Below are 27,863 nucleotides of genomic sequence, written 5' to 3'. Positions count from 1 at the left end.
GCATGTACAAAATGATGATTGCCCTCTGAGAGATGAGACATTGGAGAGTGAGCCTTTAAGATCATTACCTTTCTCATATCAGCACCACGCCATCATGTTTAATGGTATCTTATCACAGCAGCCACTCAGATGTCTAATGTTAAACCTTCTTCTTGTCTGGCCTATGGAGGGTGGATCACACAGTGATTCGGAATTGTCAGAAATGTTGAATTTTAACCTCTGCCCCAAGGATTACCGTGAATGGACCCCTGGACAAATTCCTTGACTGTCCTGGTCTTGTCCTTGTAAAAAGATCAAGTGAGATGCAGACCACTTCCAGCCCTAAACTCTGATTCTATGTGCTTGTCCCTTCCCTAGGTTTTCTAAGGTGACCAGGGACATAGAGAAGTTTCTGGATGCTTATTTCAAAGATAAGGCCAAAAGCTTTCAGGATGGGGAACAATATCTCTGTTCTTCCCTGTTTGGTATTTTTAATCTCAGATTCTGATTTTAGATTCTGCATTTTGGCAACGTGTTGTCGCTGGAGTTTTCCCTTCAGTGGACAGTTATGGAGTGCCAACATGGCAGTCATTGCTTGACACCAGGGTGAACAAAGCAGGGATTCTGTACTTGAGATGCTCTCAGGCTAACGATGAGGGTTTGTGTCATGGGGGTTTCTAACAGAAATGGCACTAGACAACCAGACAGATTGGCATATTGTCAGAGAGGCTGCCTGTCTGGTAGCCTGTCCAGTGGGCCTAATGGAGTGGCATACGACCTTGGAGACTTTACCACAATCTCGTGTCTGTTGCCAGCCTTCCGGGCTTACAAGCCTTCCAGGTTTGAGAAGCTGAGTCATGTTAGAAAGTAGGTTTAGTTAGCACACCAAGAGTGGATCTGCCTTTTCATTCAGTAAACATTTTGGGAGCACCATGTGCCAGAAAATGTGCCAGAACTCTTTCAGCTAAAAATAAATTCAGTTAAAAGGAAATTCAGCCTGGGTACAGTGGATCACGCCTGTAATCCCAGCACTTTGGGAGACCAAGATAGGTGGATCACTTGAGCCAAGGAGTTTGAGACCAGCCTGGGCAACTTGGTGATACCCCATCTCTTCAAAAAATACACACCAGAAACAAACAAACAAAAAACGAACCAGATGTAATGGTGCATACCTGTAGTCCCAGCTACTTGGGAGGCTAAGATGGGAGGATCACTTGTGCCTGGGGAAGTCAAGGCTGCAGTAAGCAGTGATTGCACCACTGCACTTCAGCTTGGGCAATGGAATGAGACCTTGTTAAAAGAGGCTGGGCACAGTGGCTCAGGCCTGTAATCCCAGCTCTTTGGGAGGCAGAAGCAGGAGGACTGCTGGAGGCCAGGAGTTAGAGAGCAACCTGGGCAACATAGAAAGACCCTGTCTCTACAAAAAATTTTTTAATGGAAATTCAACTCAAATTTGTGTGTGCCCCCACAAAAAAAGAATTTTTTTTCCTCATCATCCTGAAAAATGTGGGCATGGGTGGATTCAGGAGCTCAGAAGTTCAAAGATAAGACTGTCTCTCCATGTCCCGGCCCTGCCAACCTCTGCTTGGTTTGATTCTCAGATTCCCTCATCAGAGCAGCAAGATGACTGCTGTCAACACAAGCCATTCTTATAGCTCATGATCTCAGAGTAAGATGGACCCTCCCTTTCTGAGCAGACATCCATTAAATCTCACGGACGGATACCAATTGGCTCTTCTGGGGTTGCATATTCATCCCTGAACCAATTACTGTGGCTGGATTGGTCAGACCTGGGTTAGAAGGAAGGATCAGCCCCTTAAACTATATTGAATGAGTTCCCTGCAGAAAGGAGGGGTTCTGCCTTCAGAAGAAGAGGGAAGGGATTCTAGGCAGGAAAACGAAATAATGACAGCTATTCATAGTCATTCACTGTGCTTGGCACAGGGAATATACCAGTGACCAGGACAGAGAATGTCACTGTCTTTAAGGAGCTTACATTCTAGCTGGGGAAACACACAAAAATAAACAAGCAGATGAAATAATTACAAATTATTCCTTGTTGAAGCAAGGAACTGAAATAGAAAATAATGGTGGGAACATTTTTAAAATTAATATGGGCTGGAAAGACCTCTTTGAGTGGGTAATATTTAAGCTGAGCCCCAGAGGCCAGAAAAGAGCCAGTATGTAAAGAGTGGGAAGAAATGGGCTCCAGGCAGTGGGAACAGGTGTGAGAAGAGACTGAAATGGGAAAGAGCTTGACACTTTAGAGAAGAGCAGGGAGGCCAGAATGTAGACAGCAAGGGTGGAGTGGCTCAAAGTAGACTAGAGAGAGAAAAAAGGACCAGAGTATGGAACACCTTATAATGCAAAGCTTGAGGATTTAAAAAAAATGGTTTGGAGTGTTATGATTGGAGGTGATCAAAGGTAAAAGTCAGAAGTTCCACCAGTTCGGAGGCCATTGCAGAATCCAGAGACATGATGATGGGCCTGGGTGGCCTGCCATGACCTTATCGTGATGTCATTATGGTGGGAGTGGGTTGTTATAAAATGAGTCCAGCCCCTGGTGCCTCTCTGTCTTTCATGTTCATTTGCCCTCCCACCATGTTATGCTATGCTGCATCAAGAAAGACTCACCAGATGCCACAGCCATGCACTTGGATGCCCCAGCCTCCAGAGCAATGAGAAATAAGTTCTTTATAAATTACCCAGTCTCAGGTATTCTATTATAGCAACATAAAATGAACTAAGACAGACTTGGGAAAAAATTCATTCTGTGTGATCATTACTAATCTTTCCCAATAAGCAGACTCCTTGAGAAGCAAGTCATGTCAGAAAGCTGCCTGTGCCAGGTGCAGGGGCTGATGCCTGTAATCCCAGCACTTTGGGAGGCCAAGGTGGGTGGATCGCTTGAGCTCAGGAGCTTGAGACCATCCTGGGCAACATGGCAAAACCCTGTCTCTACAAAAAATACAAAAAATTAGCCAGGCGTGGTGGCATGCGCCTGTAGTCCCAGCTACTCAAGAGGCTGAGGTGGGAGAATGGTGTGAGCTCAAGAGGCAGAAGTTGCAGTGAGTCTAGATCGCTCCACTGCACTCCAGCCTGGACAACAGAGCCAGACCCTGTCCCAAGTAAGAAAGAAAGAAAGAAAGCTGAACATGAATATTTTGATATATAGTGGTACCACATTCATAGCAAGTGGGCCTAAAAGATAGGCTGTAACAATTGCAGTCTATTGGCTTAGATCCCCTCCTTTCTGCAGTTTTTGAGAAGGCACAGCCTCTATGATGCTCCTTCTGTACATTCACAGTGGCCTGAATCCCCCTCATTCAACTGACATGTTCTTTGGCCTTTCGAAGACATTTCATGTAGCCGGGGACTACTTTTACTGATTTAAGGGCCATCCTGCCTCTTTAAGGTGGATTTACATAACTCCTCCCTGATTGGTTTAAAGGTTGCGTTAAAACTCTCTGAGAGTAGCTTTATTTCTCCTTCCAAGTTTTGGGGGATATTTCCTGAACTTCCATACAATATTACACACATCTATATCAAAGTAAGGTTGAAGGAGATTCCCTGATTCATATACGCATATGCTAGAATGAATCTCCTAGTACCATTCCAGATAACATTCACAATCCAAAATATTTCTCTTCTAACTTTTCTTAGCATCTATGAGATTAAGTACATACAAGGAATACCCAGTAACGAGCAAAAGGGGTACTTGGGTTTACTATATATTTTAACAGACAACTTATTCCTTAACACCTCTAGTCCCTTCCCTTGAAAATAAACACATCAGTAAAGCTCCACCACTTCTATTCCCCTCTATCACACTGTCACCACCATGAAAATTAGCTGAAAGCACTCCTCAAGGATTGAGAGACGGCTAGGCCACCTACGTTTTTAAAGTCTCTTGGTATAATAAGTGATAAAAAAGAGAGGATGCCAAAAACAGGGTTACAAGAATTGTGGTATATTTAAAAGATACCACAGTTACCAAATTAATGGACGCACCCACAGAACACAGCACACAGTTGTACTGTTCACAAGATAATTACAGCCCTTTATAAAAAGTAGCTTATAGCATACTTCAGTAGTGAGCCCTGTAATGAGACACAAGTTGTAGATGAATATATTTTTCTTTTAATCCAGTCAGTGTTTCTTTGTGACTGTGTATAGAACTTCATGTGGAGATAAAGTAAAACATTCAAGTTTGAGACTCTTCTTGAATGTAAGCTTATGTCAAATGTCGCACTGGTGGATCCACCTCCCCCGCACCCCCCGCACCCCGCCCCCGCTCCATTCTGATGGTCGTGCATTTAACTAGAAATTGATGGAAATCAGTATTAGTAACTGAGGGCCTTAGAACATTGTCAGTCCCGGCATCCTCTCCCAGCATGATTAGGGGACAAAAGCCTGTATAGAGATTGTGTCCAGGAACCTCTGGGCACAAGCTCTATACAGATTGCCTCTGGGGTGTGAGGGGCGCCCCAACTAGATTAGAAACTGACATGCTCTACCCCAGGGCCTCCGCGAACGACAGCAGGCGAGAATCCTTGCTCTGGACACGGGGAACAGGGTCAGCATCTCATCTCCTATCTCCACCGACCTGTCTCTGGCTTTTCTCCGCCCCCGGATGCGCCCAGAAGGTCCTGGAGAGCGGTGCGTCCCCTTGGCAACCGTACAACGCACAGGAAGGCGGAGTGAGATGAGGCTGAGTCCGGCCGGGGCGGGGCTGTGTGGGACTAGGGCGGGGCTCGGGGGCTAGACCGGGGCGGGGCTGTGTGGGGCTGGGGCGGGGCGGGGCTGGGGGCGGGGCTGGAGGCGGGGCGGGGCTCGAGTGGCCCCGGCAGCCCCTGTAGAATCGCGCAGAGAGCAAACTGCGCCTGGGCAACCAGTCGGGAGGGTGAACGCCGCGCGCGACAGAAGCTTCTGGCGCGAATGGAGAACCAAGAGTTTCTAGGTTCATCTGCGCTGTCCGAGGTGACCGATGGGCAGGTCTCAACAGAAATATCCACTTGCTCCGAAGTCTTCCAGAAGCCCATTGTGCTCAGGATTCTCGACACTCACAGAGAGCTTGGGGAGTCCGAGGATCCCGAGAAACACGAGAATCCCGAGGAACCCGAGGAGGTCAGGGAGCAAGACCAGCGAGACGAGTCCGAGGAATGTGATGAGCCTCACGAGTCCTATGAGCCCCACGCTCCCTATGCGCCCCACAAGCCCCGGGACTCCTGTGCACCTTACGAACTCCATGGGCCCCATGCAGCCCCCAAACTCCTCAAGGCCCGTGAGCCCCGCCAGCTCCGCCACACACGTGAGCCCCTCAAGTCCCGCGAGGCCAAGGAAACCGAGTTGCTTCCCAGCGCCGCAGTAATGATCTCCCCATCTCTGATCACCAGAGCCCCGCCACGGCCTCAGCTGTCTTTCCTGGGTGGTAGGTGTTCCCCTTCCCTCATCCCCTCTCCTGCTCCTCCCTTCGCCTCATTCCCCACGCGCTGAGCACTCACGCCCCATCTAGAACCGGGGGTCCTAAGGTGGAGGTTTGCATGCAAGAGCTTGCCATATTGAAAAGAACTCGTGTCATGTACCTGTTGCTTCGCAGTCATCAGCCCTTGCGTTTCAAGAGACTCCGATGGGAAATTGACACCCTGATAATGAGAGAAACTGAATCTCTTCTCTTCCACTGCCACCTAATGAGCTATTGTTACCTCCTTTTGAAGCCCTTCTTCATTCGCCTCTACAGTTAGTCATTGCATCCCTCTGGGTTGCACTTTGAATGTTACCCTTATTAGAGCACTTAAGATCTTGTATTTCACCATTCATCTTTCTCTTTAACTAAAGAGAGTGATCCTTGAAGGGAGGATATTTTCGTCAGTGTTTGGCATATGGTCACATGTGGAAACAAAGCATTCATTGAGCAAGTATTCAAAGAGTATGCATCTACAAAGTGCTCACGATATGCTCAGTCCTCACCACCTTCACAAGGTAACAGAGCAGATGGGACTTGGGTATAAACATCCTTGCTCTGACCCCACCCACTCATTTATGACCCCTCACTAATGACCCAACCCAAAGCAATTATTTGTCCTCATTGGACCGCCAATCATTTGGGAAACCAATTTTTATCTCATGTTCTCACTGACTCCTCCTTACCCAGCCTCGACTCCATGGTCTGCCATTGCAGTTGCTCCCTTATGTCTTCCACCATTCCATTGGCTCTCTGGTTATCCATCATACTTCTGACAAAACCTCAATCCTGATTAAACCCAGCCATCCATCTACTCGCTTCCTACACCCCAGCAGTTGACTCTTGCTGTGCAAAATTGCACAGTCATACTGTCTGGTTTATTTCAATTTCATCTCAATTGGTCACTCGGCACTGCCTGGCAAGCTCACTTTATTCCCTTAGTAAGTTAGTTTTCCCAGTCTCTGAAGATGACTAACTGCCTTACTCTCCTCTAAACTTCACACCTTTGACCCCCCACCCACCCAGCTGAATACTTTGCCTCATTCTTTATTGAGAAAATAGAAGTGATCAATCACGAAATCCCTTATTTTCTTACAATGGATCTATTGCTTTACCCGCATCTGTACCCATGAATTCTGCCTTTTCTCATATTTCAGGGAAGAATTGTGCCTTTTTTTTAAAATGAAAAGCAAAATCCTTCACTTATGCTTTAGATACCACTCTCATTTCCTGAAGAACTTTCTTCCTGCAGTTATCCTCTCTCTTCTACAGCATCAATTTCTCCCTAATTAATCAGTTCCATGAGCATACACATATTCTAGAATCTTCCATCTTGAAATAACTCTTGACCCCATGTCATTTTCAGACTCTCCCCTTCCACCAGCATCACCCCCATTTCTCTGTTGTTCTTCATTGCAGAACTTGTCAAAAGAGTTGTCTATACTCACTGACTCAATTTCTTCACCTCTCATTCTCAACACATTTGGTTAGGCTTCTTTCCTCTACTCTCCCAAAACTGCTCTAGTTTACTGCTTTTCTCTCTGCCGCCACTCCTATCATCATGCATGGAGATTTCATATCCACTTGGATGATCCATTTGGCTTCTCAGTTCTCTGACGTCCTCACTTGGAAAGCTCTTGTCCTTCACCCCAGCGTAGGCACCCACTATCAAAGCCATTGTTAACTGCTGTACCATTTCCAGACTATTTCAAGCACTCTAATCTCTAACCATGTCTTAGCTTTCCAGCTCACTCCTCCATGAACCCCCTATCAAATTTTCAGCTTAAGGGACTTCAAATCCATTGATCCTACTAACTTTTCATTATATATCACTATCTTATGTCCTGCTGTCTCTCCTCACCTTATATTCCATGGACCAACAATGGAATCACTCCCTTGATTCTCTCTTTCTCTGTCATTCTTGCCTTGTTAAATCCAACTCTTGCCTGCACTTGGAATAACAGACAATGGCGAGAGAAAGGCAAACAACTATGCCAACTATGCTAACTGACCTTTAAATCCATGCCTCTGAACTTCAAGTGGGCTCTCAGTGCTGCTTGCCAGTCATACTGTATTTCCCCAGTCAATTTATTTTCCAGCTGTCCCAGAATTTATGGTGAGTGCTCTCATTCCTCAACCTTATGCATCCTTTCCTCCTTGCTCTTAGCTGATGATTTCGCTTTTTACTTCACTGAGAATAGAAGAAATTCTGAAAGATCTTCATATCTTTCCACCATGAAATCTACCAAAATACCAGCATCTATACGTATGTACTCTAGTTTTTTTCCTGTTAATAATGGATGAACTGTCCTTGCTCCTATTAAAGGCCATTCCCTCAATCTATATGTTGGATTTCAATCCCATCTAACTTCTTTAAGCTCTTTGCTCCTAAAATTAGCCTCTCTCTCCTGCATCATTGTATTCTCCTCTACTAGATCATTCCCATCAGCATACAAACATGTGCAATGGACTGGGTGTGGTGGCTCACACCTGTAATCCCAGCACTTTGAGAGGCCGAGGTGGAAGGATCACTTGAGGCTGGAATTCAAAATCAGCCTGAGCAACATAGTGAGACCTCGTTTCTACGAAAAAAAAAAAAAAAAAAAAAAATTATTAACCATGCATGGTGGTACATACCTGTAGTCCCAGTTACTGGTAAACTGAGGCAGGAGCATCACCTCAGGCTCAGCAGTTTGAGGCTACAGTGAGATATGATCATGCCACTGTACTCCAGCCTGGGCAACAGAACAAGACTCTGTCTCAAGAACAAAAACAAAAACTAAAACCAACTAACCAAACAACAACAAGGACAACAGCAAAATGCACAATAACTCTTATCTTTAAAAAACCCCAAACCTTCCCTGAACCCCATGTGCCCATCCAGGTACCATGATTTCTTTGCTCTGCTTTAGAGGTAAAATTTCTTAATTGAATTGCCTGCAAGTCATTATCTCCATGTCCTCTTTCCCTCTTTTTCCCCCTTCTCTAGAGAACCACTTAAATTTTCATCCCCTCCACTTAGCTGCAGTGGCTTTTGTTGAGGTCACAATGACCTCTGCCTTGTGAAATTCAATGGCTAATTATTCATCTTCATCTTACTCATCTAACACATTAACCTCTTATTTTCTTAGAAGTCTTCTTTACTTGACTTCTGGAATGCCTCTACCTCTGTTGTCCTACCTTACTGATTGTTCTTTAGTGGGTTTCCTTTGCTTAATCCTCTTCCCAGCCTTTAGGTTGAAGTGACCAATGGCTTAGTCCTCTCAGATTCATTCTTCTAGAACTTTCCTTATTCCCTGGGTGAGGTCGTCAGTTCCATGGCCTGTTAACTATATTCTGGTAACTTCCCAAATTATCTCTAGCCTCAGTTTTTCCCCTAAACTCAAGTTTTATAATCAGTCCTTGATTTATCATCCCCGCTTGAGTATCAGTTTGGCCTGTAAAACATAATGTGGGCTGGGTGCAGTGGCTTACGCCTGTAATCCCAGCACTTTGGGAGGCTCAGGTGGGTGAATTACCTGAGGTCAGGGGTTCGAGACCAGCCTCGCCAACATGGTGAAACCCCATCTCTACTAAAAATACAAAAAAAATAGCTAGGCATGATGGTGCATGCCTGTAATCCCAGCTACTCGGGAGGCTAAGGCAGGAGAATCCCTTGAACCCGGGAGGTGGAGGTTGCAGTGAGCCGAGATTGCACCATTGCAGTCCAGCCTGGGCAACAAGAGTGAAACTCCATCTCAAAAACAACAACAACAACAACAAAAAAACCATAATGTGCCCACCAATGAAGTCTTCCTGCAACACCCATATGTGCTCTTCCCTCATTGTTTCCCATTTCAGCAAATGGCACCACCATTTATTTATCCAGGTGCCTAAAAACCTTGGCATCATTCTTGACGCCTGTTTTTCTCTTACACTCAGACTTTAAACCATTAGCAAATTGTAACTTTGAGCTATATCCTGACTATGGCCGGTTCTTAACATTTAAAATGTCATCATCTTTGTAAGCCACTATCATCTCTTGCCTGGTCGAAGGGAGGAGACCACCCCGCATATTGTCTTATGCCCAATTTCTGCCTCCAAAGAAAGAAGTAAAAACTAAAAGGCAGAAATGAAATCCACAGGCAGACAGCCCAGCGCCACACCCTGGGCCTGGTAGTTAAAGATCAACCCCTGACCTAATCGGTTATGTTATCTATAGATTACATACATTGTATGGAAAAGCACTGTGAAAATCCCTGTCCTGTTCTGTTCTAGTTACTGGTGCATGCAGCCCCCAGTCACGTGCCCCCTGCTTGCTCAATCAATCATGACCCTCTCATGCAGACCCCCTTAGAGTTGTAAGCCCTTAAGAGGGACAGGAATTGCTCACTCAGGGAGCTCAGTTTTTGAGACATGAGTCTTGCTGATGCTCCCAGCCGAATAAAGCCCTTCCTTCTTTAACTTGGTATCTGAGGGGTTTTGTCTGTGGCTCGTCCTGCTACAGGTCCACTGCAGTAGCCTCCAGCTGGGTTCTTGTCTTGCACCATCCCCAGTTCATTGTACCTACACTGGTCACAGAAGTCCCTTAGAACATAAATTATATGCAATTCTTTTGCTCTCAACCCTCCAGAATGGGTTCTCACCTCAGGTAGGGTTCTCACCTCTAAGGCAGGGATACCCAACCTTTTTGGCACCAGGGACGGGTTTCGTGGAAGACAATTTTTTCAAGGGGTGGGGGGAACTGTTCCACTTCAGATCAATCTATCAAGCATTAGTTAGATTCTCATAAGGACCCCGCAAGCTAGATCCCTCACATGCACATGCGCAGTTCATGATAGGGTTTGTGTTTCTATGAGAATGTAATACCACCACTGATCTGACAGGAGACGGAGTTCAGGCTGTAATGCCTGCTTGCCTGCTTCTCACCTCCTGCTGTGCAGCCTGGCCCCTAACAGGCCACAGATAGAACCAGTCCACAGCCCGGGGATTGGGAACCCCTGCTCTAAAGTCCTTAGCAGGCCTGCAAGGCCCCACTTGATCTGAGCCTGTCACTAACCTCACCTTGAACTTGACCTGATATGTCCATGACATCATGTCCTACTACTCCCCTGTCGGTTTTTGCTCTGCAGGCACATGGGCATCCTTGCTCTGAGCTCAGGATCATTATTTCATTTGCTTTCTCCTCTGCCAGGGCACTCTTCTTTCAAATAACTTGTCATCTCCTTTTCATGGGGTACCAAAAAGAGCATTATTTGGCCTGCTCATTTTCTTTGAGACACTTATCAGACTGTATGATATATCTATTTGTTTACTTGTTTACATTAAGCTCTTATGGAGGCAGGACCTTTGTCTTTCATCCTCAGTGCCTCAAGCTTGCCTGGAACAAGTCAGGAATTAATTGTTGTTGAATGAAAGATCTCTTCATTTGACCTCTGTGTTACCAAATCCAATGGTTTCTTCTCTATCGTTAGCATTGTCAAAAAGATTCAAAGAGTTAATACCCATAAAGGTCTTAGAACAGATGTGGTACATTGTAAGTGCTCAGTAGACGTTAGCTGGTAGTAATAGTAGTGTTGTAGTGTTATTATTATTATTATTTTTATTACTATTTTGAGATGGAGGCTTGCTGTGTTGCCCAGGCTGGAGTGCAGTGACATGATCTTGGCTCAGTGCAGCGTCCGCCTCCTGGGTTCAAGTGATTCTCCTCTCTCAGCCTCCAGAGTAGCTGGGATTACAGGTGTGCACCACCATGCCTGGCTAATTTTTGTATTTTTAGTAGAGACAGGGTTTCACCATGTCGGCCAGGCTGGTCTTGAACTCCTGACCTTAGGTGATCTGCTCACCTCAGCCTCACAAAGTGCTGGGATTACAGGCATGAGCCACCACGCCCAGCCAATGTGTTAGTATTATTATCTCATTAAACCTCTTGGCAGCATCTAACACAACTGGCTACTCCCTTCTCGTGGCCTCTGTGACACCATAGTCTCCTAGTTTAGCATCTACCTGACTGGTTGCTCCTTCTCAGGCTCCTTTGCTGAACCCTCTCTGAATTCTTGAATTCTAGCAGGCTCTGTCCTGACCCCTTTAAAAAATATTTACACTTTTACCCCTAGGTGGTCATAACCACACTCACTCAAGAGTTTAGCATTTCTATGCTGCTGCCTTCTAAATTTTTATATTCTCTCTCTTCTCTGAGTCTGACACTTACATATTCAACTGCCTCCTGGACATCTCCATTTGCATATATCATATGCTTCTCAAATTGACTATACTTTTTCAAACAGAAGTCTTGATTTCCCTTCCAGCCTTGTTCTTCCTTCAGTCTCCCCCATCTGAGAAAATATCTTGAAGTTGCTCAAGCTAAAGAAAATCTATTCTTCTTGCCTCACCTTCAAGTACAATGCACCCAATGAAAGTTCTATCAGTTTTATCTCAAGAATATTTCCTGAATTTATTCATTTCTGCTGCTAACACACTCACTCCAGTTGTGCAGTTGTGGTCACTTATCACCTGGATTTCTTTTCTTTTCTTTTTTTTTTTTTTTGAGACGGAGTCTCGCTCTGTCGCCCAGGCTGGAGTGCAGTGGCGCGATCTCGGCTCACTACAAGCTCCGCCTCCCAGGTTCACGCCATTCTCCTGCCTCAGCCTCCCAAGTAGCTGGGACTACAGGTGCCCGCCACCACACCTGGCTAATTTTTTTGTATTTTTAGTAGAGACGGGGTTTCACCATGTTAGCCAGGATGGTCTTGATCTCCTGACCTTGTGATCTGCCCGCCTTGGCCTCCCAAAGTGCATCATGCCCTGCTTCACCTGGATTTCTACATGAGTTTCCTGACAAGTCTGCCTGTGTCTACTCCTGTCCCCTGCAGCCCCATGGCTACCGCAGCCAGAGTGGGTATTTTAAAAATGAATCAGATCATGTCTTTCCCTTATAGTCCTTCCTGTGGCTTCTGATTGCTCTTACAATAAATCCAAGCTTCCTGCAGCAGTGTGTAGAGCTCCACAGGCTCTCTGACATCCCCTACCACTCGCCCTCCTGATCACTTGGTCTCAGTCATACTGGCTTCCTTTCTGTTCCTCCAAAAGGTGAACCCCTATACTTGCCCTGCTTCAGAGTCTGCATCTGTGGTTCTCTCTACCTGGCATGCCTGTTGTTTTCCCAGGATTCTCTCATGGCTAATTTCTATTACTGGTTCTCAGCCTGTTGTTAAGAGGTGGGAAAGCTAATCTTTTGTAGGGCTTTTCCTGTCCATGCTACCTAAAGCAGCCTTCCTGAAGTCATGTGGTCATGAGACTTTCTCTAAAAAGTTTTCAGACTTTGCTTTAGAAAACATTATTTTAGGCTGGGCATGGTGGCTCATGCCTATAATGGTTTGGGAGGCCTAGGCAGGCGGATCGCCTGAGGTCAAGAGTTCAAGACCAGCCTGGCCAACATGGTGAAATCCCAGCTCTATTAAAAATACAAAAATTAGGTAGGCATGGTGGCGCATGCCTGTAATTCCAGCTACTCTGGAGGCCGAGATAGGAGAATCACTTGAATCCAGGAGGTGGAGGTTGCAGTGAGCCAAGATCATGCCACTGCACTCCAGCCTGGGCAACAGAGTGAGACTCAAAAAAGCAAAAGAAAAGAAAAGACTACTTTAAAGCCTTCTACCTTCTCAATTTGTCTTCTAGATTTTCCTTGTCAATTTCAGTAAGTCTTTACATTAATTCCTTTAGTAAAGCTCAACAAACACTAAGTATATTTATATAATATTTACAAAAAGTGGTGTAAACATTGGGCAATAATTAGCACATCCCCGTGCCTCCACTCACTCAATAAGATATTTTTTCATCCAACATTTATTGAGCGACTACTAAGTCACTCTTCTGTGTCCTATGGAGTGCAAAGATGACTAAGACATGGCATTTTGGTTGTGTGCCAAATTTTAAAAATTTATAGAATCGGTTCTATTATTCTGTCACCTAACAATAGTATCATCACCTAATCATCACTGTTATTGCTGAACTTTATTGAGCACATACTATGTTCATGGTGTAGGTACTGAGCTGTAGATGAATAAGACATGGATTCCTTCCTTGAAGAACTATTTATGTGGTTGGGGAGGCTGAATATATCCACAACAATGACACATCCATAGCATACAAAGTAAAATGTACTGGAGTATCCTACAGGACAAGCACTTCATTTTTCTGAGTTAAGTGGCAACAATAACCTCTTTTTATTTTTTACTTATTAATTTTTTTGAGATGGAGTTTTGCTCTTGTTGCTGAGGCTGGAGTGCAATGGTGCAATCTCAGCTCACTGCAACTTCTGCCTCCTGGGTTCAAGCGATTCTCCTGCCTCAGCCTCCTGAGTAGCTGGGATTACAGGCCTGCACCACCACACCCGGCTAATTTTTGTGTTTTTAGTAGAGACACGGTTTCACCATGTTGGCCAGGCTGGTCTCAAACTCCTGACCTCAAGTGATCTGCCTGCCTCAGCCTCCCAAAGTGCTGACGTTACAGGTGTGAGCCACTGTGGCTGCCTTAATGTAGTGTTTTCTAAAGCAGAGTCTGAAAGCTTTTTAGAGAGTCTCATGACCATGCTACTTCAGGAAGGCCCTGACTTCTCTCCCTAAGGTAGGCACCCCCTCCTTCTGCCTTACCAGCCACGTCACACTGATTTATTTCCTTCCCAGCGCTTACCACTATCTGAAGTTATTTACTTGCTTGTTGTCTGTCTTTCTACCTGAAAGGTAAGCTGCATGACCTTGGACAGGGATTTAAGTTTCTTTATCCTTCTCTATTCCAAAGCTTAAAATGAATGGGTAAAGTCAGCATAAAAGTCATTCATATGGCCATTCCTGAACACTTTCTAGATTCACTCAAGAGTTACTGAGGTCATATTAATAGTAGCTTATGTTCATTGAGTGTTTTAAATATTTAATGTAATCTCATTTTATCCTTAAGACAACCCTTTGAAGTAAGTACTATTTGCATCCTCATTTTACAGATGAAGAATGTGAGACTTGGTATGTTGTCTCCATGCATATAGCGGAGGACCGGCATTCAAAGCCATATCGTGGGCCAGGCATGGTGGCTCGCGCCTGTAATCCCAGCACTTTGGGAGGCTGAGGCAGGTGGGTCACCTGAGGTCAGGAGTTCAAGACCAGCCTGAGCAACATGCCAAAACCCCGCCTCTGCCAAAAATACAAAAATTAGCCGGGCGTGGTGGTGCACGCCTGTAATCCCAGCTACTCGGGAGGCTGAGGCAGGAGAATCGCTTGAACCCGGTAGGCAGAGGTTGCAGTGAGCCGAGATCACACCACTGCGCTGCAGCCTGGGTGACAGAGTGAGACTCTGTCTCAAAATAAAACAAAACAAAACAAAACAAAACAAAAAAAAGCCATATAATACCTTCTGATCAGTGGTGAATGAAAAAGAAAGAGCGAGAAAGAGAAAGAGAGAGAAAGAAAGGAAAGAAAGAGAAAGAAAGAAAAGAGAGAAAGAAAGAAAAGAAAGAAAGACAAAAGCCCATCAGTTCATCCAAAGCCTGTGAACTAGTGACAAGATAGGTCAAGCCCCTTAAATGGGAGAAAAGAAGCACCGCTGCTATTTTCTCTGGAAGAGTGGGCTGGGAAATATTTTGGGGACAGAAAGTGATACCGGAATTCTACTACAGGAAAATCAGCCAATGAGGATGGATTGGATGTGTCAACTCTTCCCTACTGTCCCCAAAGAAATTTCAATGTTTGAACACTGCTGTGCCCAGGAGTCATGGCTCCAGTTGCATCCTGGGGATTTCAATTGGAGCATATGTAGAAGAGGAAATTTGGTTCTGTTGCGAAGAGCACTGGACTAGGAGTTAGGAAACTTGGGATTTACTTTCGGTTACGTCATAGCTGTGTGTCTGTTTCCTTTCTAGTGAAATGAAGTGGCTAGACTGGCCAATCACTATGAACAAATGTTGAGAGTCTATATTTTAATATAACTGCTTAATTTGATATAACAAGATATTGCCAAAGTGCAATTACTGTATATTCTTGAATATAACAACATTTAAATGTTTTTGCCAACTTGAATATATAAACTTTAAAAAATAGAGCTAAAATAGACAAATGTTTATAATTGTATTACAAAAATTTAAATTAAAAAATAAAAGTAACATATTAAAATAAATGGTATAATTTAGAAATATTTATTCCTAATGTCATATTTCATGGAAAACAGTTTTATTAATTTTTTCACTTGCATATTTGACATCATGAGTCATTTTTTGAGTAATTTAACACAGTTTTTAAGGGCACATTATTTTTATTTCTAAGTTATTTGAGATAGAAAACGTAAAAGATTTTCTTATTATGGAAATTTCTTAACATACACAAAATAGAGAATATTATAATAAACCCCTATGTACCCATTACGTAGTTTCAATAATTAACACTGTTTTTGAATCTTGTTTCATCTAGGCACCCCCCAACCCTAATTTTTGGGCATCCTATAGGACAAATTTGTTTTAAAGAAACTGCCAGATACCATGTCATTTTACCCATAAATACCTCAGTATGCATCTCTAATTGCTAAGGATTTTTAAAAAGCCACATAATTATCATGTCATAATTACACCAAACAAAATTTACAATTATTCTTTCTTTCTTTCTTTTTTCTATAGAGATGGAGTCTTCCTAGGTTGCCCAGGCTGGTCTTGAACTCCTGATCTCAAACGATCCTCCCACCTCAGCCTCCCAAAGTGCTAGGATTACAGGCATGAGCCATCATGCCCTGCCACAATTATTCTTTAATGCCCACTAAATACATGTTTCCCTAATTGTCTCAAAAACATACTTTTACAGTTGATTTGTTCAAATTAGGAATTAAACAAGAGCCTCACATTGCATTTGGGAGTTAGGTCTTGAAGGAAACCAAAATACTGATGAATGTTAAGTAAAAGACAATGAAAACGCAGAAGAATGCTCTGCCTCAGGCGCCATTTGCCTGGTGGCGGGGACATCAACTCTTCCTTATTGGAGAAGGCACTAGCAGGCAACAGAGAAATCTGGGAACAGATTTTATTATCTTCCCACATTTTCCTGACTTTAAAAAGACCACAACTGCTTTCTCCTTTCTCTGGTCACTGTATAGCATGTATGGCTCTTTGTTAAAATTCTATTTAAGCAAAGCCCCCAAACCCCTGCCTTGAGAGAGAAATACTTTTGAACTGAGACCTCTCCTGCATGATGGGTACAGCTCATGTTCACAAACTTCTGCTTGTTTTTCTTTTGTTAATTTAACATTTTTTTTTTTTTTTTAGGAAAGTGTCTCAACTAAGATCCTAAAAAGGGGAAGAAAATAACTTATGTTTTCTCCCCTACAGTCTGTTTGTCTCTGTTATTCTTCATCGATAGACCTTGTCCTCTCTCCCTTTTAGAAACACCATTTATTTGTCAGGAAAATTCAGTAAAATATCCCATATTGCAGATTAAGAGGCTTGCTTCAACTCAGAATAAATTATTTTTGGCAACGTTCTTTGATAGGTAGTGCTGAACGTGCTCTTCCTCTAGCATCACACTTTGAGTAAGGTGCATGCCTCTGGCTCTCCCACTTTGGGGAATGTAAGATTGATGAGTGGGTTCAGGTGAGGTCAGCCGTGATCCCTCAACGTTAGTTCCAATCCACCTTTCACCTAATGGTTTTAACAACCAGTCTTGTTCATTGCCTAGATACCATTATTTTATTAGATTCCATTATTTTATTAGGAGTAAGACAGGGTCCCTTTGAACCTGTGTTTGATGCTGTGACTGGAAATTATCACAAGCCATCAGAACCCATTCATGTCATGTAAAAGTAGGAACTTTAAAAAAAAATTCATCCTGTAGGTGTACTTTTACCTTTACAATACAATCACTATGTGGTTATTGCGTTTTGTGTTTATGTTTTGCTTTTTTTTGAGACGGAGTCTCCAGGCTGGAGTGCAGTGGTGCGATTTTGGCTCACTGAAAGCTCCACCTCCTGGGTTCACGCCATTCTCCTGCCTCAGCCTCTTGAGTAGCTGGGACTACAGGCGCCCGCCACCACACCAGGCTAATATTTTGTATTTTTAGTAGAGACAGGGTTTCACCTTGTTAGCCAGGATGGTCTCGACCTCCTGCCCTCGTGATCCGCCCACCTTGGCCTCCCAAAGTGCTGGGATTACAGGCATGAGCCACCGCGCCCAGCCATGTTTTGGTTTTTAAAATAAGGTTTAGGGCTGGGCATGGTGGCTCACACCTGTAATCCCAGCACTTTGAGAGGCAGAGGCTGATGGTCACTTAAGGCCAGGAGTTCGAGACCAGCTGACCAACATGGCAAAACCCCTTCTATACTAAAAATACAAAGATTTGCCAGGTGTGGTGGTGTGCACCTGTAGTCCCAGCTAATTGGGAGGCTGAGGCACGAGAATCACTTGAACCCGGGAGGCAGAGGTTGCAGTGAGCCAACTGCACCACTGCACTCCAGCCTGGGTGACAGAGTGAGATTCTGTCTCAAAAAAATAAATAAATAAATAAAATAATGTTTAAAGCTTTAGAACAACACCTAGCATTTAGGATTATGAGATTATATTCCCAAGAATAATTACTAAATCTGTTTTGAATTTCTTATTCCTTTCCTTCGCTTAACGTATTAATTTTGGTAGGGAGAACTCTGTACTTTTCCCATTCTAGCATATATTGAGAGTGTGTGTGTGTGTGTGTGTGTGTGTGTGTGTGTTTGTGTGTGTATGTGAGAGAGAGAGAGGCAGAGAGAGAGAGAGAGAGATGGAGTCTCGCTGTCTCACCCAGGCTGGAGTGCTATGGCCCTACCTAGGCTCACTGCAACAACCTCTGCTTCCTGGGCTCGAGTGATTCTCGTGCCTCAGCCTCCCGAGTAGCTGGGATTACAGGTGTGAGCCACCACGCCTGGCTAATATTTGTATTTTTTGTAGAGATGGAATTTCACCATGTTGGCCAGGCTGATCTCGAACTCCTGAGCTCAAGTGATCCGCCTGCCTTGGCCTCCCAAAGTGCTGGGATTACAGGTGTGAGCCACCGTGCCCGGCCCCGATACGTTTTCCTTGCCCAGTTCTTTGTTGAGAAAATAAAGCAATTGAGAAAGTACCTCTTAAGATGGGTTCTTTTAAGAGCTTGCATATAAGGTAACCTTTACTGAAGAATAATTTTTTGGGGAAAATCATGCCTCATACTCAGTCATTTATAATACTTCACTGGAAACTTTATTTTTTTAACTTAGTTTCATGCAACACAAATCAGGAGTAAACTTTGAAGAGGGGAAAAAACGTGAAAAAAACAGGGTTCTATTTGGCTTTCCACCAACGTTTTATAATTTATGTTGCTGCTCCTTGTATAACACCAGTTAAGACCTCATCCGAGAGACTTTTTTTTTTAATTTCAACGTGTGTCGCAGTTCGAGTTGCTGGGCGCCGCTAGGCCGAGCCCCGCAGCCCTCCAGCCGCTGCCAACCTGCGCCCCCTAGTGGCCTGGATGCCGGCCGCACGCGCTCTGGCTCCGCCTTCTGGAGCGCCACCTGGCCCGAGGGCGGGAGGGAGACTGTGGAGCAGTTCCAGACCCGCTTGTGGACCTGCACAACTACGTCATCCTCTTCAACACTGACCAGAAAGCTCAGCAACGGCAGCATTCTCAACAGGAAAGCCCATCGCAGGCTGCGCTTCTGTGTCCCCGAGACGACTGTCTGCAAGGTGGTGGCCAGCATGCCCGGGGCCATCGAGCCCGTCCTATGCCACTGAGGACAGCGCTGTCCACACAGACCCGCCCGGCGCAGCTGTGTCAGTGTAAATCCTACAGTCTGCGGCCGGGCTACTGACATTTGCATGTGATTGACTAATCTATGAGAGAGAAAACAAACACAAGAAAGAAATATATGGTGATGAAGCCCCTGCTCCACCCTCCTCCTAAAAGATTCCAATGTTAGGAACAGCTGGTGTCTTTCTTTCCCTGGTAGAATGCTCTGATACGACTATGCTAGGCTTTATTATCTATGCTTCCCTTATTTTTCTTTCCCTTCTCCTGACTATTTTTCTCTTTCCTTGGGTTTTTCATCTAAAAACAGACACATCCTATTGTAGTCTGTTTATGTAAGCAACCTCGAATCCTTTTAGAAATGAAGGGAGGGTAGAAACACAAACCAATGAAAATACATGTGAGTACATGTTTACAAAGTAGGTTTAACATTTTACTAATAATTTTCGTGGCTAGGTGTGGTGACTCATGCCCAGCACTTTGGGAGGCCAAGGTAGGAGGATTGCTGGAGCCCAGGAGTTCAAGAACAGCCTGGGCACCATAGCGAGACCCTGCCTACAAAAAATAAAATTAGCCTGGCTTGGTGGCACACACCTGTAGTCCCAGCTACTCGGGAGACTGAGGCACGAGAATCGCTTGAACTGGGGAGGTGGAGGTTGCAGTGAGTGATGATTGCGCAACTGCACTTTGGCCTGGGCAACAGAGAGACCCTGTCTCCAAAAAAAAAAACAAACAAAAAAAGCAGTTGGAACCCTTAATAGTAAACACTTCCTTAACAATTACTTAAACATTTTTGTTTAACCATGCTAGTTCTGAATTTAAAAGTTCCATTTACTTTTTTTTGTTAAATTCATAGCCTGCCTCCCACTGGAGCGTAACTTTTGAGAAGAGAGACCTTCCTCATTTGTGTTCTCTCGATACTGGCACCATGCTTGCCTATAGGAACCAAATCACAAGTTCGTTGAATAGTTAATTGTGTTTCCTACAGTGCTCTATTTAAGCCATTGATACACTGAAGTTGTAACCAATAATTGTAACTACCATTCATCTACTATATGCAAGATGCTATATATATATGTAAGTGATGTACATGTATACACTAATCTTGTTTTATTACTAATCTTTTTTTTTTTTTTTTTTTTTGAGATGGAGTTGTTTCGCTCTTGTTGCCCAGGCTGGAGTGTGGTGGTGCAATCTTGGCTCACTGCAACCTCCGCCTCCCAGGTTCAAGTGATTCTCCTGTCTCAGCCTCCCGAGTAGCTGGGATTACAGGTGCACACCACTATGAGTGGCTAATTTTTGTATTTTCAGTGGAGACGGTCTCACTATGTTGGCTAGGCTGATCTCGAACTCCTGACCTCAGCTGATCTGCCTGCCTCGGCCTCCCAAAGTGCTGGGATTACAGGCATGAGCCACTGCGCCGGGCTGTTTATCACTAATCTTTACACAGACCTATTAATCCTCGTATCTGAGAAGGGAAAACTAAATCCCTGAGAAATTAATTTACCCAAGATTGTACAGTGGAGTAAGCAACAAAACTGAGGTTTGAGCCATGTCTGTCTGATGCTGTAGCGCACCCACTTTTCTTTACCAAAAACGTTCTAGACAATGTTATTTCAAAACTCTTAGATAGGATTAAAAACTCCCAAGAAAAGTCTCTGGAGCAATCCATCATTATAAGGCCTATGGGATCACCTACATTTTTCCACATTAAAAAAAAAAAAAAAATCCAGCTTCTAAACGAGATTTTTCATTAGCTTAACCATTTCTTCTGTTTTGGACATTTCAGGATTATCTAATTACCCACTGTTAAAGATACCACGATGAAGATTTTTCTGCATAAATCTTTGCCCACACTTAAATTATTTCTTTAGGGTCGATTTCTGTAAATAGAATTGGACTAAGGCATGTAAACATTACTGACTTACACTATCAAATTATTTTTCATAAAATATACTAATTTAGAGTTTTACCAGCAATGCACAGAAGGACTCATTTCATCTTACCCTTCCAACATCTTTATACTTTGCAAAAAAATTTTGCCAATTTGCCAGTTTAAAGAAAAATCTCATTTTTTGCATTGTTTTGATTATAAGCAAGTTTGAGCATTCTTTCTGTTTTTTTTTTTTACCTTTCCTGTAGTGCTGATGAACTTTACTTATGTTTGTTATTAGCCCTTTATATATCTTCATATGTGAATTCTGTTCTCATCCTTTGTCTATTTAATTTTGACACTTACCTTAGTGTTTTTCTTATAATCTGTACATTTATACTCTTCAAATGTTAAGACTATTAACCCTTTATCATATTTATTGCCAAATATTCCTCCAAATTTTTCTGTCATCTTTAAGTTTTAATTTTTGACACAGAAATTTTAAGTATTTTAATCTATTTATATTGTCCTTTATATCTTTTGCCAGCTTTAACTCTGGAAGATTAAAATCCAGGGATCAAGTAGATATTCTCTTATTTCCTCTAATTCAGTTTTTAAAATATTTAACTCCTTGATTTACCTGTGGTTTATTTTGGTACATAGTATGATATATTTCAGTTGGCCATTTCCCTAAATATTTTTTTCTAACTCCTTTCTCTTTTAATTTGTGATGCTATCTTAATCATATCTTTGATTCCTGTTGAATCTAATTTTTGCTTTTACTTTTGTTTTCTTTTAGCAAATCCTGTTTCCTGTGACTTTGTAAGGAAATGGTAAGAGATAGTTATAGTACTGTTTTCACAGACGTAAACTAATAGGCCAGCCAATCTGGATGGGGCAGATTCATTTGACGTGGGTCTATCTTGGGGTTTTCAAAAAGGACATTCCTAGGCTTTCCCTTTGTCATAAGGTCCTTTTCTTTCTTTCTTTTCTTTTTTTTTATTTTGAGACAGAGTCTCGCTCTGTTCCCCAGACTGGAGTGCAGTGGCATGATCTCGGCTCACTGCAACCTCTGCCTCCTGGGTTCAAGTGATTCTCCTTCCTCAGCCTCCTGAGTAGCTGGGATTATGGGCATGCGCCACCACACCCAGCTAATTTTTGTATTTTTAGTAGAGATGGGGTTTCACCATGTTGGCCAGGATGGTCTCGATCTCCTGACCTCGTGATCTGCCCGCCTCGGCCTCCCAAAGTGCTGGGATTACAGGGGTGAGCCATCGCGCCTAGCCGGAGAACACTTCTATTCACTTAGTTTTTCACTTGTTTGCTAGGTACTTGACTTGTTACTTAGTAGATCTGAACCTTTAAGGGATTTGGGATTCTGCATTGACAATCTCGAATCACAGATTTTGTGAAGCTCTAGTTCAATGTATCCCAATCTCCCTTGCCTCTAATTCAAGTAAGGTAGCTAATGACTTTTCAAGAAAGTGCCCTTTATGAAAAAAAAGAAAAGAAAAAAGTATATGTGTACATGTGCATATAATGCACAACAATAAATGCCTCCTGAAAACCGATGTTTACCCTTTGTTTGGCTAAGATACAGTTAGAAGAGGAGACAGAATACAGGTTGAGCATCCCTAATCTGAAAATCTAAAATCCCAAATGCTCCAAAATCTGAAACTTTTTGAGCATGCGCATAACACCACAAGTGGAAAATTTCACACATAAGTACTTACCACAAACTTTGTTTCACACACAAAATTATTTAAAATATTATATAAAATTACCTTCAGGCTATGTGTGTAAGATGTATATAAAACATAAATGAATGTTGTGTTTAGACTTGGGTCTCATCCCCAAGACACCTCATTATGTATGTACAGATATTTCAAAATCTGAAAATATCAAAAATTCCAAATAGTTCTAGTCCCAAGCATTTTGGATAAAAGATACTCATCCTATAAAATCATTAGGGAGAAATACCAAGGGTTCATATCAATGGTTCATGTAGGTGAAAAGTAAATAATACCAGATTTTATTTTCGTCTACTTTTTAAAGAAGTGGGTCAAAACCATCCATATTTATTGTTATTGTTTAGCTCATTTACATGTATGGTTATTATTCAGACTTATTTTGTATTTTATGTTTTAACATTTATTTTTAAAACTTTATTGTAGAGATAGATCTCACTATGTTGCCCAGGCTGGTCCCAAATTCCTGGCCTCAGGTGATCCTTCTAACTCAGTCTTCTGAAGTGCTGGCATTATAGGCATGAACCACCACACCTGGCTGTATTTACCATGCTTCTGGTTTTTTCCCCCCTTCCTTATTCAGGCAGCAAATACTACTAACCTTATTTTTGTGTAATGGTTTTCAGTTAAAAAATAGGTTTTCTCACAAGAATTCTGAAAAGTAGATAGGACAGATGTATCAACTAGATTTTACTGAGAGAAAATGAAATTCAGCAAAATTATGTCACTTTCCCAAGGTTGTCAGGTGGCTGAGGAGTACAGCGGGTAGAATTAATATTTACTGAATATTACCAGGTATCCACTCAAAATACCACAGTACTTAAAATAAATAATGTATGCTGAGTGAGCAAGCTTTCCTGTGACTGGATAGTTTGTGTCTCGTAAATTTTTACACTTAAAAAGGCTGTGACGAGTGTGGTTTCAAAAAAGTTTTTCATTATTGTTATTTCTTACTGCTTCTTGTTTCTCTTTGATCTGTTAATTCGGGGTCATCATGTAAGGAAATCGTGCCATCTCCATTATCTATCCCTGTATCCTTTAAAAAGTTTGTTTTTATGCAAATGTGCTGTGCCTAATTAGCCCGGTATGGTGTCCGTAATCCCAGCTACTCAGGAGGCTGAGTTTGGGTAGTAGTTTGAGGCTGCAGGGAGCTGTGATCATGCCATTGCACTCCAGCGTGGGGAACATAGTGAGACCCTATCTCTAACAGAAAAAAAAAAAAAAGGCTGAGAGGTTATACAAATGTGCAACCTTGGGAGCTGCTGACTGTTGAGCCCCCTCTCCCCTGCTGCCTCCTCCCACGGTGCATCAATCACCACTTAATTAGGAAGGCCGTTTCTTCACATCATGCCTTGTATGTGCTGTGTCAGTGACTGAATCCTACCTGACACCAGGGCTAGGGCTTATTCTAAAAGAGTTTGGAGCCCATTAAAGAGCTCAGGCAAGTGTTAAAGGGATGCTTTTCCTTATCACCTCCCTCATTATACATTGAAGCATTTCCTTTGAGTAATTCTCCTGGCCTCTTGCCTCTTTCTTTAATTAGACTTTCCATGGGGTAGGAGTGACATCTGTTTGATAGGTTTGGGAGAGAGAATTGGTCCCTTCTGGGACCCTTTTTCTTTGGGGCCTGCCTGTCTACAGTGACCTGTAAAATGGTGCATCAATCTGTACAAGGGTCTTTGTGATCTACTTTCTATCATACAGCAGGTTTAGCCCCTACAGGAGGAGGCCTGCAGCTTTGGGATGTCAGTTCAATTCAGGGGTGTCAGGGATTCAAACTACTCATTTCAATATGGTTTTGTCAATAACAGATAGTATTTTTATTCTATTTGTCTTACTCCTGTGCCTATTTTTCAGTTGGTTTCTAAAGATGGTAGACCAAAAGAGTTGTTATGTATTGGGCCCTTCAGACTCCAACCAAGGCCATACACAGTTGTAATATGAGTCACCACAACATAGGTGGTGTATTAGTCTGCATAGGATAGATAATGCTACATTAACAAACAAGATACAGAACTCTCAATGACTTAACACAATAAATGTTTATTTCTCCCTCCTGCCAGAGTCTAGTGTGAATTGATTGGCCCTCCTCTACCTTGTAGCTCTGCTGTCTAGGATATGTGGCTTCTAGGTCCCTGCAACAGGGAAAGAGAAAAGTGGAAGAGACACACTAGCTCTTATGTGATACCCAGTCCTCTTGCTGAAATTGGACGTGACAGTTATGTCACTCCAAACAACTGCAAAGGAGGCTGGGAAACGTAGGGCAACACATGGACACTTGGAGGGCACAAAATCTCTCTGCTACAAGTGGATTAAGAAAAATTAGGGAAGGTTCAAGGGAGCAGAGTGAGGCACAGAGGGGATTGAGTGGTACCAAAAGTGTATTTTGCCTATTTCATAGTTTTTCCAAAGCCAGATATTCTGCCTGAAATTTGTCTGTACAATCTCTTCAGAATCCAGTGCCACCAAGCCATCTACAAATGACCTTAATAGACTGATTGAGGTTTTTGCTGTTAACAAGTGTGCATTTTACCTCGGGTGTTCTGGAGATAATATATTCTTTGTTTGGTTGCATAATTTATTGTCTTAATTTTATTGTGTGCTATATTAGTAATTTTAGAAGTGAGAATGTTGGGTCCAAAGAATGTTTGGATACTTTGAGCCTTTCAGCACTCTTCAAATCACATTAAATATAGCATTGGTTTTAGTTCTTCTTTTTTTTCCCCCTCATATGGGATTTGTTTGAGTAGGAGTCATCTAATGTAACCACATTTTTTAAGCATTCTCTTTGATTTAATCAGCTGCTATTTGTTAGTTTTTCTAGGAAGAGAACCCCAAATCTTTCAAAGCCTAAAAAGCAATGGGGAACTCCAGACAGGTAAGGCAATATTGTATGGTCTTGTTTGTGATTATTGTGTTCATTACATAAAACAGGTAAGTATTATTTATCCGTCCACCTCTACTTAACTAGATCCTCTGAACCAATATTGTCACCTCATTGTAGTCAGCATGAAAAAGGCTAACCCTTGGTCAGTGGTTCTTAAATTTGGCTGTATATTGGAATCACCTGGGGAACTTTAATAGTGACTGAGTGCTTTCCCCAAAAATCCTGATTTAGTTGATATGGGGTGTGCCTTAGACTTTGGGAGTTAAAAGCTCCCCAGATGATTCCATAGGCAGACGGACTTGAGAACCACTGCTCAAGAGTGTGACTCCACACTTCTTGGAAACTTTTTGTGCATTCTCCAAGTCCAGCCTTGCTGCCTGTATCTCTAAGGCTGCTATCACTAATCCTGATACCTCTAAGCCTCTTATTAGAACACATCTGTCCTCTGGGTCTCCAGCAAGCTGGACCCTGAGTCCTTTCATGCCTGGCCAAGGGACTCCCCTTTTTCTTCTTTGGCTCCTGAGTCAAGCTTGAATATTTTTTGGATCTCCTATTGCTTTTTTTTTTTTTTTTTTTTTTTTGAGGTAGGGTTTCACTCTGTTGCTCAGGCTGGAGTGCTGTGGTGCAATCATGGCTTACTGCAGCCTTGACCTCCCAGGCTCAAGTGATTCCCCCACCTCAGCCTCCTGAGTATCTGGGACCACATGTGTGTGCCACTGTGCCCAGCTAATTTTTAAATTTTTTTGTGGAGACGGGGGTCTCCCTATGTTTCCCAGGCTGGCCTCAAACTCCTGTGCTCAAGTGATCCTCCCATCTTGGCCTCCCAAAGTGTTGGGATTACAGACGTGAGCCACCATCCCTGTCCTATTGCTTTTTTTTTTTTTTTAAACAAAATTAATATACTTTAATTTTTAGAGCAGTTTTGGGTTTATGGAAAAATTAAGCAGAAAGTACAGAGTTTCCATATTTACCACCCCTCCCCCTAGTTTTTCCTACTGCTAACATCTTGCATTATTGTGGTACAATTGTTAAAATTGATGAGCCAATATTGATATGTTTTTACTGATTAAATCCTATGGTTTACATTAAGGTTCACTTTTTGTGTTGTGCGGCTTTATGGGTTTGACAAATGCATGATGTATCCACCATTATAGTATCATACAGGACAGTTTCACGGCCCTAAAAATTACCTGTGTTCCAACTATTTATTTCTTTTCCTCTTTCCTCCCTCTCCAAACCCTTGGCCACTACTGATCTATTTGCTGTCTCTGTAGTTTTGTCTTTTCTAGAAAGTCGTATAGTTGGAACTGTACAGTATGTAATCTCTCAGATTGGCTTCTTTTACTTAGTAATATGCATCTAAGGTTCCTTTATGGTTTTTTTTTTTTGTCTAGATAGCTCATTTCTTTTTAAGATTATATTCTATTGATGTGGATACTATTTAGTTGTATAGGTGTATCAAAGATTATCCATTACCTATTTAAGGGCATCATTGTTGCTTCCAATATTTGTCAATTATGAATAAAGCTGCTATAAACATTCACGTGCAGGTTTTTTTGGTATATTTAAGTTTTTAGCTAATTTGGGTAAATTGCTGGATAATATGGTAAGAGTGTATTTAACTTTGTAAGAAACTACTAAGCTCTTCTAAGATGACTGTACCATTTTGCATTTTAACAAGCAATGAAGGAGAGTTCCTGTTGCTCCCCATCTTTGTCAGCATTTGGTGTTGTCAGCGTTTGGATTTTAGCCATTCTAATAGGTGTGTAGTGGTATCTCATTGTTTTAATTTGCAATTCTGTAATGAACTGATGTTGAGCATATTTGCTTTTTGTATATCTTCTTTGGTAAGGTGTTCAGTTTCTGCCCATTTTTTAGTTGGGCTATTTGTTATTGTTGAGTTTTAAGTGTTCTTTGTGTGTTTTGGATGCCACTCCTTTATCAGATATTTGTTTTGCAAATATTGTTTCTCAGTCTATGGTTTAGCTTTTCATTCTCTTAGCGGTGTGTTTCACAAAATAGAAATTTTAATTTTTATGAAGTTCAATTTACTGATTTTTTCTTTTGTGAATCATTCTTTTGGTGTTGTTTCTAAAAACTCATTGCTAAACCCAAAGTCACCTGGATTTTCTCCTGTGTGTTTTTCTGTAAAACT

The 27,863-nt window shown here is 42.6% G+C and overlaps 1 protein-coding gene and 1 long non-coding RNA gene across 3 annotated transcripts in view; one reads left to right on the top strand and one right to left on the bottom strand.

Moving 5' to 3' along the window:
• Positions 1–4,720, bottom strand: part of LOC129058988 (uncharacterized) — a 63,205-nt gene extending 58,485 nt beyond the window's left edge. Inside the window, exons 1-2 of the long non-coding RNA XR_008524522.1 lie at positions 4,586–4,720; positions 69–161 (exon numbers count right to left, since the gene is read on the bottom strand). This is a non-coding gene — a long non-coding RNA (uncharacterized LOC129058988). The remainder of the gene's footprint in view (positions 1–68; positions 162–4,585) is intronic.
• Positions 4,721–4,784: 64 nt separating this feature from the next.
• Positions 4,785–27,863, top strand: part of SPMAP2L (sperm microtubule associated protein 2 like) — an 80,195-nt gene continuing 57,116 nt past the window's right edge. The window contains exons 1-4 of one of the 2 annotated variants that reach the window (XM_054553994.2): positions 4,810–5,410; positions 20,347–20,472; positions 21,873–21,906; positions 25,637–25,699. In XM_054553994.2, coding sequence (XP_054409969.1) covers positions 4,918–5,410; positions 20,347–20,472; positions 21,873–21,906; positions 25,637–25,699 — 716 coding nt within the window. In that variant the 5' untranslated portion in view covers positions 4,810–4,917. Of the gene's footprint in view, positions 5,411–20,346; positions 20,473–21,872; positions 21,907–25,636; positions 25,700–27,863 lie in introns of both variants that reach the window. The other variant, XM_024246082.3, reaches the window with a different exon arrangement.

This window comes from Pongo abelii, chromosome 3, assembly GCF_028885655.2.
Source record: "Pongo abelii isolate AG06213 chromosome 3, NHGRI_mPonAbe1-v2.0_pri, whole genome shotgun sequence".
NCBI lineage: Eukaryota > Metazoa > Chordata > Mammalia > Primates > Hominidae > Pongo > Pongo abelii.
Note: the sequence above shows the minus strand (reverse complement) of the source record. Positions and strands in the feature narration are given on the sequence as shown.